An 18,873-nucleotide genomic window follows, 5' to 3' on the forward strand; every position below is an offset into this window, starting at 1 on the left:
TTGGTTTAAATCTTCAAGTTATTAAGTTTTATTATGTGAAGTCCGACCGGGACCCCAACTATTCCATTAGGCATCCTAGACCAATTGTCGCCCCTCTGTGAAGTTTTCATCTAAAGCCATCCAGTGGAAGACCCAGAACAGACTCCCTGGGTCACGGTTCTGCCCAGCATACACCAATGGGAGGTCTGACAGGGACCTCAGCACCCTAGTATGCCTTCTGGGATCCAGTGTTACCACTCTGTGAAGTTTTCATCCAAATAATGTAATGTCATTCAAAATCCATCCAGTGGAAGGCCCAGAACAGGCTCCCTGGGTCAAAGTTCTGCCAAGCGTACACCAACAGGAGGTCCGACCAGGACCCTCAACCCCTGGTATGCTTTCTGGGATAAGTGTTACCACTCTGTGAAGTTTTCGTCCAAATCCATCCAGCGGAAGGCTCAGAACAGGCTTCCCGGGTCAAAGTTCTACCCAGCGTACACCAATGGGAGGTCCGACCGGGACCCTAACCCCCTTAAAACTTGGCCAGGATCCAACTGGACCACCTTGTGTTGGTTACATCCCAATTGGTGCATGGTGTCCGAATGCATAACCAGACAGACATACAAACAAATAAACAAACAAACAAACAGACCAATGAATTATAAATATATATGAGGGTTGTTCAAAAAGTAATGCCTAAATGCTCACAACTCAAATTTTATTATAGATACAGATTTGAAAATTTGCGGCAAAAATACTTTGAAGTCTTAGTAACAGAATGACTCTACTCAAAAAATTCACCAACTGCCATCAAACATTTTCTTCACCTCTCAACCCAAGCTGTGAATCCACTTTGGAAAAATTTCAGTGGTTGGTGTTTGACCCAGGAATGTATGCGTTTTTAACAACCTCTATGTCTTCAAAATGGAGACAGTATTTGAGAGGGCCAAACAAATGAAAGTCAGAAGGGGCCAAATCAGGACTGTATGGTGGATGTGGCATTATTGCCCTCCCCATTTTCGCAATGGCCGCAGATTTTGTCATCGAAGTGTGAGGTCTGGCATTGTCGTGGTGTAAGATGACATTTGACAGTGGAAATGTTGACCCTTTTTTGCAGATGGCTTCTTTCAGCTTCTTAATTGTAATAATGTATCAATCACTGTTGATTGATTGGTTTGGTTCCAAGTAATCGATGAGAATAACACCTCGGCAATCCCAGAAGAATGTGGCCATGACTTTGTTTACGGAACATTGTAATTTGAACTTTTTTGGCCTAGGTGAACTTGGGTGTTTCCATTGCTTTGATTGGGCCTTTGTTTCTGGGTCACAAAGGAATACCCAGGTCTCATCTCCTGTAATGACATTGTCCAAAAATGTCTCAGGGTTGGCTTCAAATTTGGTCAAAAGGTCATTGCACACTTCCACCCTCTGGGCCTTATTATCCCTGGTTAATTGCTTTGGAACCCATTAGCACACACTTTACAATATCCCAAATCATTGATTAGTGTTTTTACAGTGCCATGGCTACATTCAAGTTCATCACTGACATCTCTGATGGTCACACGACGGTCTTTCTGAATCATGGCATCAACTTTGTGTCGGTTCTCTACTGTTCTCTACTGTCACTGCAGTTGATGGTCTGCCACCACGAGGTTTGTCGCACACGGACGATTCTCCCGATTGAAAACGCTTCATCCACCTTCTGACATTGCTATAGTCAATTATACGCTCACCATACACTTTTTTCAGTCTTCTGTGAATTTCTGTAGCACTGCAGCCTTCTTTTTCCAGAAATTCAATGACGGCTCTTTGTTTCATCTTGGATTCCATGGTATTTCTTGGACTACCTAAACAAAAATACATATATAGCTAGCAGACATATTAAACTACAAACTGACAAAGTTTCAAATAAATATTGCATATTATTTCAGAGTTATGAGCATTTAGGCATTATTTGCTGAACAACCCTTGTGTGTGTGTATATATATATATATATATATATATATATATATATATAGTGGTTGAAGTGGAAATTTTAAAGTGGGGGTATGGAAATATCAGGGGGGCTTTACTTAGGCAGCCCCCCTGATATTTCCACACCCCCAGTTCCTCCCCTCACAGCACACCTCAAAGCACGCCACACTACACAGCATACCACATCTCACACCACACTGCACAGCACAGCACCACTCGCTGTGCTGCGCTATGCATCGGTGACCGCGGCGCTCCCAGGCTCCCTTCCCTCCTCAGTGGCATTTTGAATTCAGTGATGTCCTCGAGCCAATTGGCTGCCGGTCCGCGAGCTGTGATTGACTTGCGATCCAAAGCCACATACAATATGCTGCCAGCTGCCCCGATTGGCTGCCGGTTCCGCGAGCCGTGAGTCAAATGTAAACAGCCTGTTGACCGGAGCTGGGACAGAAGTGCCAAAGTGAAGTGCCGGTATGACATAATGGGGCAGATGTATGAAGCTGTGGAAAGTGATAAAGTGCTGAGTGATAAATGACCAACCAATCCGCTCCCACCTGTCATTTTTCAAACACAGCCTGTAACATGGCAGTTGTGAGCTGATTGGTTGGTCGTTTATCACTCTGCACTTTATCACTTGCCAGAGCTTCATACATCTGCCCCAGTGTTTCATACCGGCACACTTCGAGCACTGTATATATATATATATATATATATATATATATATATATCAATCCAACAAAAAGGCAGCACTCTGAGACTTTTCAGCTTAGTGAAAATGCCAGTGAAACTTTTACTTCATAGGTCAACTTTTCGGGGATGTGCTCCTCTTCTTCAGGACAAGAAGGGGAGCACATCCCCGAAACGTTGACCTATGAAGTAAAAGTTTCACTGCTATTTTCACTAAGCTGAAAAGTCTCAGAGTGCTGCCTTTTTGTTGGATTGATGAATTGAGGGGTGCTGTCCCCAGAGGAACGCACCTGAGCAAGTATCCCCCTTGGGGGTGTCGGAGTGCCGGAGGTGTGGATGTGATATAGAGATATGACACAGAAATCAGTGGCACTCGTCAATAATAGTGTAAAAAAAACGGGTCAGAGACCAAAAAACGTGATTCAACGTTTCAATCTTTACAGATTTTCATCAGGAATACATTACACATAAAAAAGCACTTAACTATATACAAATACATCTCACCCCAAGTGTGCTGGTGCCGGAGTCCATCTGAGTCATGTATCGACGTCATCACGTTGCGCAATGCAAACGGAAGTGACGCCAGACCATCAGAAGTTACTATGGCAACAGTAAACAAACCAGTGAAACCATCACCACATATACATAGTCAGAGAACAGAAAAGAACAGGATACTACTTAATCAGGATAGCTAAGAAAAAAGGTGTATGACAAGGATGACATAAAAACATTGCAATGGAGATATTAAGAATACTGTTTACAAAAAGCAGGCTAGAGCAAGATTTTCGTTCATACCATACGGATGTACAGTATTCAGCGTGTGTATCCAACGTGCCTCACATCTTAGCAACGCTTTGGCTCTATCGCTCTCTCTTAAATATTCAGGTATATAATCAATCATCTTATATCGCAATGTAGATAATGCATGCCTATGTTCCTTGAAGTGCCTGGCCACAGGTTGTCCATCATCTCTACCCTCCAGGGCCAGTCTAATGGACGACCTGTGCAGGGCCATATGTTCTTTAAATTGTCATGTAGTTTTTCCTACATACAGATGTCTGCATGGACATCTGATGTAGTATACAACAAATTGACTAGAACAGGTCAAAACATGTCTGATGTTAAACTTTCTACCTGAGTAAGGATGCACAAAAGTGTCCAGAGTTTCCAGGTAACCACAAGTTGTGCATCCGAGGCATCTGTAGTTGCCTGCTTTTTTAGTCAAAAAGTGAACAGGTTGAGTGGGTTTAAATCCCGTGATGTCGGTATGTACCAACCAGTCACAGAGATTTCTACCACGTTTATAACATGGCAACAGACCTATATCTTTTAGTACAATAAAATATAGATAGTACTCTTAAAGCGCTTATGACATAAAAATTGTTATATACTCATAAAAGTCCTTTAAAGCTTGTCACTTTCTGGAGATGTTTCCTCTTCAAGCAATGCATATACATAAAATGAAAAAAGAGACAAAAAACACATATGTGTAGAGATGTTTCCAAAGTTTATAAAAATAAAATAAAATCATACAGAACACCTTTCTAGGGAATAAATTTCTCTTTCAAATTTTCTAGGGTGTGATGACGTACCACACTCACATGTAATCAATAGGATTTAAATCCTAAAAAGGTATCTTTTTCTTCTTAAATAATTCTTAGACACAATATAAGACTTCAGACACACAACCAGGGGAAAGAATTCTGGACGTACCCTACTCACTTCAAAAATATGTAAAGGTATCTTTATCAAAAATGAAACACGCACCCAACTCACTTGAAAGAGTGCAAGAAACCCATCAAGGTATCTTGCATCCAGAAATCTTCAATATGCATCCAATATGAGCCAATAGATGTTTTTTCAGTATTTATTTAAATACATATATAGCACACTCGAACAAAATTTTCAAAATATTAAAAATCTGCACACAATATAATATAATGATAGAGGAAGAAAAAACACCACTTCCAGGTATAGTTGTTGTACAAGGGTACAATATTCAGAAAGAACCGTCCGGAACAGTCCCCCAAAAAATGCCATAAATGTTTGGCTGTGTTGGTAAATTTTTTACTACCTATCGAATAATTATAAGCCCACACCAACTTATTACTGGTGTCCTTCTGTGTCGTGGAGCAGAGGGTATTTTCTTTAGTTAATGAAAGTGCTTTACTACGAGCCTTATTAAGTAGAGGCACGTAATATCCTCTCAGCAAGAAATCCTTTGTCATTATGTCCATCTGTCGGACCTCATCCTCCTCATTACTACAAATCCTCCTTACTCTCAAATATTGAGAGTAAGGTAACCCACTTATCAGTGAATTAGGGTGATGGCTAGAAGCAAATTGTTACGATCTGTGGCTTTTTTGAATAAAGATGTAGTCATTTTGTCTTCACTCAATGTAACTAATACATTAAGGAAGTGTATTTTCTCCGAGTTAATTTCATATGTGAACTTAATGTTGAAGTCACTAGCATTAGCCAGTGTCATCATGTTCACAAATTGTTCCCAGCTTCCACTCCACAGTACGAACACGTCATCTATATATCGCGTATAGAATTTAATGTGTTGGGAAACTCATTACTGCATAAAAATAGATCTTTTTCTATGCTAAACATAAAGCTATTTGCATAGGCTGGGACTGCGCATGAGCCCATTGCGCAGCCCAGAACCTGCAAATAAAAGGCATTATCAAAAATAAAATAGTTCCTTTGTGAGTATTAATTCCAACAGTTCCAAAAAGAATGTATGATCTGGACCTGAGTAATGATGGTTATTAGTTATTAGACGTTTCCTAGCGGCAATACCCCTATTGTGCGGGATACTGGTATACTATAAAGGCTTACAATGTCAATCGTACAAAGCCAATAGTTGGAGGAAATGTCACGTAAATTGTGTATCTTCTTTAAAAAAGAAGTAGTGTCCTTGAGATAAGTATTCTATTGTTGAATAACCGGTTGTAGATAAAAGTCAATATATCTTGATACATTGTAGAAGAGGGAATCCCTCGCTGAAATAATCGGTCTTCCAGGTGGATTACTTACATTTTTGTGTAATTTGGGGAGCATATAGAATACAGGCACTTTAGGTGATTTAGGTAGAAATGCTGACAAAGTGCTTTTTGAAATGAAATTATTGTCAATCGCCAATTGTAAGATGGTAATTAATTTGTTCTTAAAGGTAAGGGTAGGATCTACCTGCAGTTTTTTGTAGACAGTGTTATCCGATAGTTGCCTATAAGCCTCTGCCCTGTAATCAGCAATGTTCTGCACCACAATACCAACACCTTTATCGGCGGGGTGTATAACAATATTTTTATCAGCACTTAGAAATTTAAGAGCTGACATTTCCTTTCCGGATAAATTCAGATGTTTTTTATTATCCAAATTAGTGCATTCTTCAATGGTATTCTCCATGATTTTAGTGAAGCTTTTAATAGTGTGGTTTTGAGTTACAGGATCAAAACTAGACTTGGTTTTAATCGGGCAATCATTGGCATTACTTTTAGAAATCGTAATATTGTGACCAAAGTGATCTCTCAGTCTTAGTTGTCTTCCAAGTCTATAGACATCTATCTTGCTGTCAAACTAATTAAACTGCACCGTGGGGACAAAACTTAGGCCTTTGCGCAAAATACCTTTTTCATCTTCAGATAACAGTCTCGAGGATAGGTTATAAATTATTTCTTCCTCCTTGTTACTTGCTTTTTTTTGCCTTTGGCATTGTTTACCCCATCTTGTGTAGGTTCTAAAACTGTCTTTGCGTGCCCTGGTGGTGACCCCTGAAGGGGGTCTGCGAGAAAATGAATTGCCACTTGTGCCAGCACATTCTGACTCGCTGGATTGACCACCGCTTGAGGTGTCAGTCTCAAGTGGGAATCTCCTAAACCGCCTGTTGGTGTTAAAACGTTGTATTCTTATAGCTACTGCACATGTGTAAATTGATGAAGCCAGGTCACACATGGGCAGACCAAACAGTGGGCACGAACAGAAAAATTCCTTTTATTGTCCTTGTCAGTCAGCAGAGAATCCCTCATCTGCTCAAGTGATATATTAATGATAGTAAATAGAGATTTTCGATCACTGCAATAAGAGGCAATAGAAGATCTATGTTATCACTGCACATTGATAAATAGACCCAGTATAGATGAAGCATATGGGACTGCATATACATATTTGCCACCCTACAAATTTGCACCATCCCCACAACCTGCAGCCCTTTCATGCTCTACCTAAATCACCACAGTGAAAACTAAGTATATAAATAAATCTTTTGGCTTGTCATCTTACAATGTTCAGGCATTGTCAAACCAAAATAAGAATGTGTTATTCTCTGGGACAACAAAAATAATGGTGCATGATGCAGATTTTCCTCACCCTACAGCTGCAAACTTACATGCTACTTATTTATAGATCTTTGCTGTGCAGCGGCACATAATCCACTTTATATAATAATTATTACAGTATTTTAGGAATAACTACTACAAAATGACAGCTGTTGTAGTAACTGTTTCTGCCATAACATACTGTAATTATGTTTCCAGACCAATTGGTTAAGCTTAGACTATACAGTATACCATTAAGTCTACCTGTACTCCCCATTAACGTCATGCCATTGTCTGCCCAAAATGCTGTCACTTATTTCACTTCTGTTAACATGGGCAAATTGGTTTCCAAATCAAGTTAATACGAGTGCACAGAAATATAAATAATTTATGCAATACTGTTGAAGTTTTTATGACGGCCAGACCAGATAAAGGAGGGAAAGCTGGGAGGTAGACTGTAAAGGTGATACTGTGCTATATGCTGTCATTTTATGGTGATGTCTTAGTAGTTTACTAGCCTGTCTCACTTTCAAAGGAAGCATCTGGTGCATGTATTAGCCATGGGTTGCAGTATTACATAATGAAATTTGCAGAGCACTCTGGCTTCCTATCATACCACCCCATTGATGGCTGCTGCATTTTATGTCTGTGTATGACAATTGTTGAACCTGATCAATCTACTTAACAAAAAGTTACAAAACATCACTGTCTTTGGGGGAGCTGTATCAAACCTTGGAGAAAGATAAAGTACTAACCAATAACTTTCTAATTGTCATTTTACAGGCTGTTGTTGATAAAATGACAGTTAGGAGCTGATTGGTTGGTACTTTATCTATCTCCACTTTATATCTCTCCAAGTTCTGATACATTTCCCCTTTGTGTGGTTTTTGTGTAGTGCAGGCATCTGTGCAAATAATTTGCACAACCATTTGTAAGATTGTGGGCCAAGCTGGAAAGGTCTCTTCTAGTTAAAGTAAAAACACCACTTCTAAACAAGACTTCCCAACATTACACTCGCACAATATAATGTGCTCCTGGGTGAACTCATTATTGGGAAAATAAAAAAATGTGGATGTCTAGGATGTGTAGGTGTAGCACTTCCTATCTGGAATGTGAACACCTGTAATATTCTCTGTACAGGGCTGCGAAATATGTGTGCGCTATATAAATAACTGGTAATAAATAAACAAATAAATAAATAAGTTATTTTTATGTCATAGATGTCTGTGTATGCAATAATGTAAGTCTGGGGTTAGAAATACCCTCATGGCAGGGACGTGCAGTGAGGTCAATGGATGGGGAGACAGATTTACACACACATACTGTATATGAGCCTGCCCCACTTCCACAAATCTCCCACCTCACACATATCCCCCACACACAGATTCCCCTCACACATGTCTCCCACTAGCACAGAAGATCCCTTCTAGCACAAAGGATTTCCCCCACACACACACACACACACACACACACACACACACACACACACAGATCTCCCCCTAGCAGCGGACCCTCCTCAGTTGTTTTCCTTTGTGTGTTTCCTCTGTCTGCATATTCCAATTTCCTTTGCTCCTCAGTGCTGCTGCTGAGCTCCGATGCCCGAGTACTTTCTGAACTGGTCACCTGGTCGTCAGAGGTGTCCATCAGAGCTCAAGGCACGCCCTCTCACAGTGAGGCATGCCTCCATTAGCTTTTTCTCTGTTTTATTGGCTGCTTTGTGGCCCAGCCCCTAGCTCCAGGCAGTGTCTGAGCTATCAGAGGTGAGACTGAGCACTTACTGCCTCATCTGTCCCTGTATTTCTAGTGAGTGATGCAATTTTGGTGAGTTTTGTCTATAAAAACAAAAAAGATATTTATAAGTTATAAATATCTACTTTATATTATTCTAATCATTTTTATAGTCAAAACTCTGCAGTCTGACAGGGAGTATGACAGGTGAGGCTCTGCCCTAAACTGCACGTCCATGCCTCATGGTAGTCCATTCACTACGATGTTTGAAAGAATACACCAACCTGTTTCCAATTGTTACCCGAACAACATTATATGTACTCAGAGTGCAGAGATTAGCCATTACTTTCATTGGCATGCCTCTTGCAATATCCAGGTACACTTTTTGTGGGTTAAACACTTATGTGCAAATGTCAATGTAATAAAACTATAAAATGTGCTAAGCGACACGTGAAATAAAGCCATCCTTTTACTCTCATGACTTGTGTGAGCCATTGTTACTGCTGCAGGCATGTGCTGTACCATGGTAGACCATGCAGATGGGCGCTTACAGGATCTACATGGAGGCATTTCACAAAAGCACTGCCCATGTGCAATAATGATGTGAGACATATTCACATTTCCCACAGTCCTACATAGGTTATTGGAAGTAGCCGATTGCTTTTCAGAAGTAGTATAAGAGCAAAGCTTCCCTTTGTATTTGTATCCTGAGATCTTGCATCGTATTGCTGTGATCTAGCAACACCAAGTGCGGTCCAGTAATTGATTGTTATTCTTTGTACTTTTTTTAGGCTTATTATACGTCGTGATCATCTTTTGGAAGGCACTTTTAACCAAGTTATGGCTTACTCACGGAAAGAACTTCAGAGGAACAAACTATACATAACATTCGTAGGAGAGGAAGGGTAAGCAACCGCTGCAGTTTTCACAATAACCTTATAATTGGGCAAAGTGAAAAATTATATTTCAAAGGTGAAATAATTTTTTTTTCCAATATATTTAATTTTACTTAATCACTGTCTAAAGTCACAATATAGTACTATTGACAATAGCCAGGGGCGTTGAGAGGCCGGCTGGGCCCGGGTGAAGGGGCGTGACCTAATCGAAGAATGTGTGGCCACGCCCCCTTAGGAGGGGGGCGCTGTGAGCCCTTCACAAAGCCACAGGTATAGGAGGATGCTGCGGCCCACTCACACAGCAGCGTGTGCTGGTCTGCTGTGATTTAAGAGGGAGGGGGGCGGCATCGGGCCCTTCCAGCAGCCCGGGACCGGGTAATTAGTACCCGCTCCCTCCCCTCTCGGCGCCCCTGACAATGACAATAGGTCTGAGTTAAAATATAAGGTGGGCATGAGTGATCTGGGAGCCTTAACAAAAAACACCAAGGCAGTACTTTAACACATATGGGATAACAGTGGGATATTACTTCTCTTACTGAATTATTATCATGTTTGCAGATAACTCTCACAGATGTTTCCACATACATTTATCCTCCATGCGCTACAAGTCGCATTACAAATATCGAGTGAGTGCCGTGTTACTCGGTAGCGCAGAGCGTCCTTTTGTGCGACTTTTTACCTTCGAATGCATCTTATTCGTACAGTGGTATGGAGAGCAGTACAATAATGAGTGTCTTTAGGCAACAGTGAAGCATGGTGGAGGTTCCTTTCAAGTTTTGGGCTGCATTTCAGCAAATGGAGTTGGGGATTTGGTTGGTCAGGATTAACGGTGTTCTCAATGCTAACAAATACAGGCAGATACTTATCCATCATGCAATACCATCAGAGAGGCGTCTGATTGGCTCCAAATTTATTCTGCAGCAGGCAGCGTAAAGAAAAACAAGGAGTCCTGTAAGTGATCATATGGCCCCCACAGGGCACTGATCTCAACATCATCGAGTCTAACTGGGATTACATGAAGAGATGGAAGCATTTGAGCAAGCCTACATCCACAGAAGATATGTGGTTAGTTCTCCAAGATGTTTGGAAAAACCTCCCAGCCGAGTTCCTTAAAAAACTGTGTGCAATTGTACCTAGAAGAATTGATGCTGTGTTGAAGGCAAATATTTATTTGATTTAAATTTCTCTTCTGTTCATTCACTTTGCATTTTGTTAATTGATCAAAATAAACTAACACTATTTTTGAAAGCGTTTTTACTTTGCAGCATTTTTTTCCACACCTGCCTAAGGGCCTGATTCAGACCCGCTTGCAAGCGAATAGCGCTCGCAAGCGGGTCGATGTTTGGCCCCTACGCATGCGCCACATCCGTTGTGCACATGTGCGAGCCCCAGCGAGCGACTGAAGTTCAGTCGCTTCAGGGCTCGCTACAAGACGGGGCGGCTATCAATGGTGAGTGACAGCTCGCCCTGTTTTGTAGGCTGGGAGGGGGGGTGGCTGCACAAACGCAGGCGTTCCCTTAGGGACGCCTGCCGTTTGTGGGCGGCCCTACTGATATCACTCGTGATGTCAATAGTGGATTGCCTGCTCTATTAGAGCAGGAAGTCCACTTTGGCTTGCGGGAGCCGAGACCCTACCACAGGGTCTCCTCGCAAGCCCGATGGTCGCGATAATCGCGACCATCTCCAGCCCGCTCGCACAAGCTGTGGGTGGGCACCCACAGCTAAGCGAGCGGGCAGGAGGAAAAAAAATTAAAAATCCCCGCCCTGATTCAGAGCGAGCGCTCGCAAACAGCGAGTGGCTCTGAATCAGGCCCTAAAGCTTTTGCACAGTACTGTATGTGGACACATCTGTTGTTAAATGAACTGCATTTTACTAGAGTGGTTACTGTGTAGCATTGAGATCTAGGTGCTTATGCTTTGATATGTGAGTGTTGGCTACTACTGTACTTAAAAATGGAAAACTTGTGTTGTTGGTCTGTGTATTTTTAATATATTCTCCATTGTTTTAAAGATCATGGAAAACTAATGAAAAATGCTACTGTGCCCCCACCCATATTCCTCACGTGATTCATGATTATTATATTTTGTTTTCTATTATAATTTACCTAAAAGCTTAGTTGGCAGAGTACTGATGCACCAAGTAAAAATAACAGTGGTGACTGTCTACAAATGTCTATTGTTTGGATACAGGCACATAGGGGGGATATGTACAGTATCATGCCTTCTCTGGATTCATCAACAATAATTAATGGCAATTTGTGTTTCTGTATTTCAGCCTCGATTACAGTGGCCCATCAAGAGAGTTCTTCTTTCTCCTTTCCCAAGAGCTCTTCAATCCATATTATGGGCTATTTGAGTATTCGGCAAATGACACATATACTGTGCAGATCAGTCCAATGTCTGCATTTGTGGAAAACCATCTTGAATGGCAAGTATTTTTGTAATACATACTATACATGTATTAGTCCTGCATCCCTCATTTGTGTTATTACAATTCCTCTATTTCAAGACAGATTGCCCCTATGTACGTTATGTGTGGGCCCTTTCTCCATCTATGAAAAACTTGTTTATTTCCGCAACGCTGGGCGATATTGTTTGGTGATTACAGGGATCACCAGACAATAGCTGCTAAGGGGGCCACATAATTTGAAAGAGGGGATCCCCCTCTTTCATATGTGAGTGACCTCGCATTTACAGATGTAATTATGGTCACATACTGCCCTCCCACCCATATACAGAAAACATCTGCTTTCCGTAGCTCAGGGTAATATTGTCTTGGTGATCATGAGACAATATCTACAAGTGGGCGATGTCATTTGAAACATTGCTTTCCCCCTCCTCCCACTATATACGGAAAATTTAAATTTGCTGTAAAATGGGGTAACATTAACATATGTATCAAGGGCCCCAATATTTGAAAGACAGGACGCCCTCTTTCTAAAATGGGTGCTCCTTAATAATTTGTAGCCAGGTTGGGGGAGATTTTCCCCTGTGCCTGTACTATTTTTCTATAGTGCAGGAGGTTAATGTCTAATGATCATTGTGATCACCAAACGTTAACTTTTATGTGGTCACACCCATTTTAGGTGTTGGGCTTGGGGAGTTAGAAGGAGTTATAGTCCCTCCCCCCACCACCTTTATTTATTTATTTATTTTCAAAAGTGACGTTAGTTTGCTGATACCACCTGGCAGTTGCCAGAGGTCCCCATTGGTTGTTAGGACTGGCGGGACACAGGTACGGTAGTTGTTTTTTTTTTTGCCTCATTGGAGAGGATGGGCCCAACTCCTCCACCACAGTGAAGGGCTTAATATACTGTATATATTTAAGAATCACCAAATGGTATTGCTTGGCAGCGACATGCCAATATTAGATGACACTATTATGTTGGTGTTTATAAATACTATTTAACTTTACCCCTATAAATGGATACATTACAATAACAATAGCACAATATTTTATATCCCGAAATGCAGATGAATTCTTTGTTACCCATAGTCTTATTATTTTAAACACCACTTTTCAGCTTAACTTAACTAAATAAATAAGACACAGACAACTGTATAGAATTGGAAAAAGAGGTCACAGCCAAATTTATTTATATCAAATTAGAATTTAATTAATTAGTCCTGGTGGCGAAAAAGCAGTGCTACCTCGGTCTACAGCTCGTAATTGTTCGCTTTACCAAAATGGGGTGGAGTTTTCCACCCCGTGCGCAAGCCATCCTGGGTAGTACCTCCTCCCCTTAACTAGCACAGTGCTGGTCCCTCCCTAGGATGAAGACCTGGTTATCCCCTAAAGTAGAAACCGACTCTCCTCTCTCAAAGGGGGAATGCTAGCCAAGCTCACCTGCGCTAAATTGAGCCGCCGAGGAGCACTGCTTTCCGCCTACTGCGCCTCACCTGCTAGAACAAGAAACACAATATATTCCAACGAAAAACATATTGGTACAAACCAATTTCTCACAACCAATGAATATTGGTACAAACCAATTTCTCACTATGCCGGGTGGGTTTGATCACAACCTGGAAAGAGGCAGTTGACTCCTCCTCCAGCCTTAATATACTAGTGCTAAACCCCGCCTCAACGGGGCAGCTAATAGGCTAACAGATAATGACTGGCAACTGACCTCTACCAATTGTAAACTCTCAACAAAAAACAGCTTTAACTAGTACTGTACCAAATAAAAAACAGTGTGCTTATATCTTCTCAAGCTTATTCAAGCATTCGAATATTTTAAGTCACCCATAGTTTTATTATTTTAAACACCGCTCTTAAGCTTACCTTAACTAAATAAATAAGACACAGACAACTGGATAGAATTGGAAAAAGAGGTCACAGCCAAATGTATTTATATCAAATTAGAATTTAATTAATTAGTCCTGGTGGCGAAAAAGCAGTGCTATCTCGGTCTACTGCTCGTAATTAATTGTTCACTTTACCAAAATGGGGTGGAGTTTTCCACCCCGTGTGCAAGCCATCCTGGGTTGTATCACCTCCCCTTAACTAGCACAGTGCTGGTCTCTCCCTAGGATAAAGACCTGGTTCTCCCCTAAAGTATAAACCGACTCTCCTCTCTCAAAGGGGGAATGTTAGCCAAGCTCTGCTGCGCTTAATTGAGCCGCTGAGGAGCACTGCTTTCCGCCAATGACGTGGTCAAAAATTGGCCACGTAACGCCACCAAAGAAAAAACCTAGCCCCTTCTGAATTATTCCAACGAGACCATGATATCCGAGACAAAACACTCTAAACCTTCCTCGGTGAGGTGCACTCCATCCGGCCTATATAAATGCGCCTCCTCATAACGAAGACTAGGGTGCCTGATAACACGCCCATCCAAACCTACCACAAACCTAGACAGTGCAGCGTTCAGCTTCCTTCTAACTCTGTCTAGGGCTGCCCCACCTTGGATACCACGCCAGAACCTCTTTGGAATTATCTCGGACCAACAAAGCTTAACCTGTGGCTCTGCTATCAACCTCAAATCCTTCTTAATGGCGATTATCAGTTCAACTCCCTTACACGTGCCAAGGTCATTACCACCTAAGTGCACAACTAGACAATCAGGGATCCCCCACTTGATCTCAGACTGCCAAAGAAGGTCCAAAAGGCCGTTCCACCTAAAACCTCTCAACCCAATCCATTGTACCTTAAAAGGGGCTAAGCTGGCACAGTTATGCCTGCTAGCCCAGTACACAAAAGAATGCCCAACAATCCACACCCGGCAATCTTTCCTCCAAAAACCTGCAATGGGAAAAATCGTATAACATAGCATTAATAAAATATAATGATAATATTAAAAAAACTTTTAACCAGGAACGAAAACAGGGGGGGGGGGGTTTCGGAAACTGAGTTGTTTAGGTGACCCAGATGGAGGTGAACGACACAAAACCTCTTTATTTGAGGACAAAAGTGAAAAGGACTCCAATCCCCCCTAGTGGCGGGTAGCATAAGGCACTGGGTTTCCTAAAGAACAAACACGCCAGGAGCGCCACTACTTCTGCAATTTATCCCCCCTTATATAACTTTTGTAAGCCGAAGATTTCCATCTACCTAAGGGCTTGATTGCCTCCGTGAAAGAACCTAATGCCGCAGCGCAAGTTGCCACCCTAATCCTAAACGAATGGGTGCCGTACTCTTCAATCGGCACGTCTAAGGCTATCAGGCAACTATTGAATACACTGTAAACTGGAACTTAGATGGGGGAAAGATCTTCATGAACAAGCCATTGAGCCCCCCCTTTTGGACGCTGCTGATTATACCTGTTGGCTAGAGTTACTGGGCAGATGCTCTTCTCCGGATGCGAGGGGACAGAAATCCAACTCCCCCTCCCCATCTGATCTGTTTTTGACTTCTGAATTTTTAACAATATTAAATTAGCCTTAACTACAACATTACCCATAAGCAACCCTAAGTTGACTGATTTTTTTACTCGCTGCTACTAACTCCCCAACCCATAAAGCGCCAAAAAATGCCAACGCAAAGGACAAACTAAACAAAGCCACTTCAAAATTATTCTTAGCTACGCCTGAGACTACTAGGACTAAATCCTTCAACATACCCACATCTATTGGCCTATGTGAATCATATAAAGTCGCCTGCTCCCTCGCCCAGCCTCTAAGGCAGTGATTCCCAACCTCGGTCCTCACGGCACACTAACAGTCCTGGTTTTAGTGATATCCATGATTGTGCACAGATGGTTTAATCAAAATAACTGAGGCACTAATTAAGTCACCTTGTTCTCAAGTATGGCTATCCCTAAAACCTGGACTGTCAGTATGCCTTGAGGACCATGGTTGGGAACCCCTGCTCTAAGGGCTTTAGCGATAATAAATGACTTTGTAGGATCAGTCAAACCATTCAGCTGCGAGAAATAAGAAATGCCAGCCAAAGCGCAAGACGTAGAAGCCTTTGGACGCCCACTCTCATGCCCATGCCATACAAACTCAGACATACTGACATGCAGCTCCTTACCCGCCTCTGATCTAGCCAGAAAAACCTGCCATTCATTCCAAGCTGCGGAATAGGACCTCAACTTACTTGGAGCCAGTACTCTCAAAGCGAGTCCCTCAATGCCAGATTTATGATCTGCCAGACAAAATCAGGATAAAGCAATCCGTGAATCCTGGCTGCCGGGGCCAATAACCTAAGCTTATCCCACTGGAAACGAGACAAGGCATCATCAATCTCAGTCTCCACACCCGGAACATGCTTAGCCGTAAAAACAATATTCCTCAGCAGGCAGACGAAAACTAAATACCTAAGCAGCCGCAACACTTGGGTGCAGACCGACCTCTGATTGTTAATGGCCTGAACCCGATTGCTGAACCTCGAAGCCCAGAGTTCAACTGCTACTACAATTGCAAATAGTTCCAACAGGACTAAATTACGCGTCAAACCCTCTGAGTGCCATGAATCGGCGTAAAAAAATGCTCCAAAATCCAATGCCCCTGATGCGTCTGTGAACAACTGAAGTTCGCGATTAGCCACAGACGAAGCGAGCCAAATGTGAACTCCATTTGAATTCCTGTAGGAATCTTAACCAGACCTTAAAATCCTCCTTCATGTCCGCTGAAAGGCGGATCATATGGTGAGCTTTTCTTGATGCCTGCGGAGGCTCGATCCAGCCTGCGACTAAAAACCTTACCCATGGGAATGACGCCACAAGCGAAATTGAGCGAACCTAGCAGTTACTACAGCTGCTTCAAAGATATTTTCTTAACGGACAACTCGCTAATCTTCTGCACTTTTTCATAGGACCTAATAACAGGCCCTTTCCGTCTTTTTGTATGCAATGGGAACCCCCATTGATCCAAAAAACGCTTGGACCAAGAACAGCAGCTCAATACCGACTGCGCTATCGGCCGTCCCTACCAAAAGGAAATCGTCAAGATAATGAGTGACGCCTGACTGGCCAGTACCTGCTTGAAGACACCACTGTAAAAAAGAGCTAAACCACTCAAAAAAGGAACAAGAAATAGAACAGCCCATAGGTAGACACTTATCCACGTAAAACGAACCGCCTACCTGAAAACCCATGTACCTAAATGACCCGGGATGTAAAGGGAGCAACCTGAAAGTCAATTCAATGTTAATCTTAGCCAACAAAGCCCCTTTTCTAAAATCCTGCACGATACCAAACGCATCCTCAAATGACTGGTATGTGACACTACAATCGACTGGATCTAAAGCGTCATTTACTGACCATCCTTCCAGGTAAGATAGGTGTTGTATTAACCTGAACTTTCCTTGTTCCTTCTTTGGTACCACGCCCAGCGGGGAAATGCAAAGATCCTCCACTCGCGGGAGGTAAAAGGGCCACACATACGCCCCAAACTCAGCTCCACCTCTATTTTCTCTGCCACAACCTCTGGAAAATCCCTAGCTGACTTCAAATTCCTTTTAGCTACAACTAGAACCGGATGAACCAACAGTAACCTAAAACCCTCCTTAAAGCCCTCTAATAGGAAGTCCGCTTCCTCCCTAAGAGGATAATGCCTCAACCAACACTCTAACACCTCCACCTTAATTGGAGACATAGCTTTACTTAGTGCCTGCACGTTGATCCCCCTTTCCTGCTGCGGAACCTCCGGGACGATTGCAGTCCTTTGCTGGGTGACTTCCCCCACAAAGCGTGCACACATGCCGGTAGTGGCAACTAGCCCCTCTGCTACACTGGGCCTTATTAAACGCGTAGCAATTCCCTCCGGTATTAAATCCTGGGCGGGCTGGAAAGGGGTGTTTACGTCCAACAGTAGGCTTGACAACTGATCGGGCCTGCTGCGTAACTTCCAGCCACACCTCCACATCTTTAAAACCAAAACTGAAAATTTTCTGGCCATCCTGCTTTTTCCTAAAAAGCTCATCATACTGTCTCCAAACGTTGTGCTTAGCCGGCACCTGCATGCCCTGCAGTAAATGTAAGTATTTCAGCACATTCATGCATTCAGCTGGGCGTGTCTCAATGTAGCAGGCAACAAACACATACATAACCAGTAAGCCAATTTTGATAGCTCCTCCGCTGCCACTCCCCCTTTCTTCGCTGCGTCTTTCTTAGCGTCATGTGTGATAGCGAACATGTCGACATAACGACCTCTTCGTATCCGCTCCCTGATCTTGGACCTAACGCCCCTCAATATTGCTGTGTTGGAGCATTGCACCGCATCCCCCGAAGCATCCGGAACCGAGCTGGCCACTACACTACCTGCTCTTTTAGGACTTTTGCCCTTACCCTTCAACTGCTGCACAAAATATTTAATGAGCTTGCGCGACCTCTCCCCTGAACTAGAGGAATCTGAAGAGTCATCAGAATGTGATAGTTGAGAAATGGAAGGAACTGCAATACTCATCTCACCTGATCCAGTCGCCGACGGGATCGCAGGAGCGTCCCTGGAGGTGGAGGCATGTCCCTCGTTGTGCGGCGCGCCCCACCGTGCTTTGACACGACGACAAGCGATCATCTGCGACGACATCCCTTGAAGTCAATGTGGACGCCAACGGCTGAGCTAAGGAAACCTGTGGGCGTGAGACAATTGCATTAAGGACAAGAGCTGAAGGTTCAAATGTAGTAATGGGCATGGAGGGGGCGCTCTGTGGTGGGGGAATTAATGGAGACTGCGCAGGTGAAGGAAGCGTTGGGGTTGGTGACTGGGGCGGGGCTTGTGTAGGGGGTGGCTTGACACACCGGTGGGTTAGGTGGCAGGGGCGGGGCTTGTGGAAGGGGGGGTTGATACACCGGCTGTTGGCATGAGTGCTGACCAGGGAAGAACTGAACCTGTTGGGGCACGGGGGC

The 18,873-nt window shown here is 42.9% G+C and overlaps 1 protein-coding gene across 3 annotated transcripts in view; it reads left to right on the forward strand.

Moving 5' to 3' along the window:
• Positions 1-18,873, forward strand: part of HECW1 (HECT, C2 and WW domain containing E3 ubiquitin protein ligase 1) — a 480,815-nt gene that overhangs the window by 411,977 nt on the left and 49,965 nt on the right. For all 3 annotated transcript variants that reach the window (XM_088476052.1, XM_088476051.1, XM_088476053.1), the window contains 2 exons: positions 9,479-9,592; positions 11,859-12,011. In XM_088476052.1, the coding sequence (XP_088332178.1) occupies positions 9,479-9,592; positions 11,859-12,011 (267 nt within the window). The remainder of the gene's footprint in view (positions 1-9,478; positions 9,593-11,858; positions 12,012-18,873) is intronic.

Source organism: Taudactylus pleione, unplaced genomic scaffold, assembly GCF_031769625.1.
Source record: "Taudactylus pleione unplaced genomic scaffold, aTauple2 ptg000181l, whole genome shotgun sequence".
Classification (NCBI taxonomy): domain Eukaryota; kingdom Metazoa; phylum Chordata; class Amphibia; order Anura; family Myobatrachidae; genus Taudactylus; species Taudactylus pleione.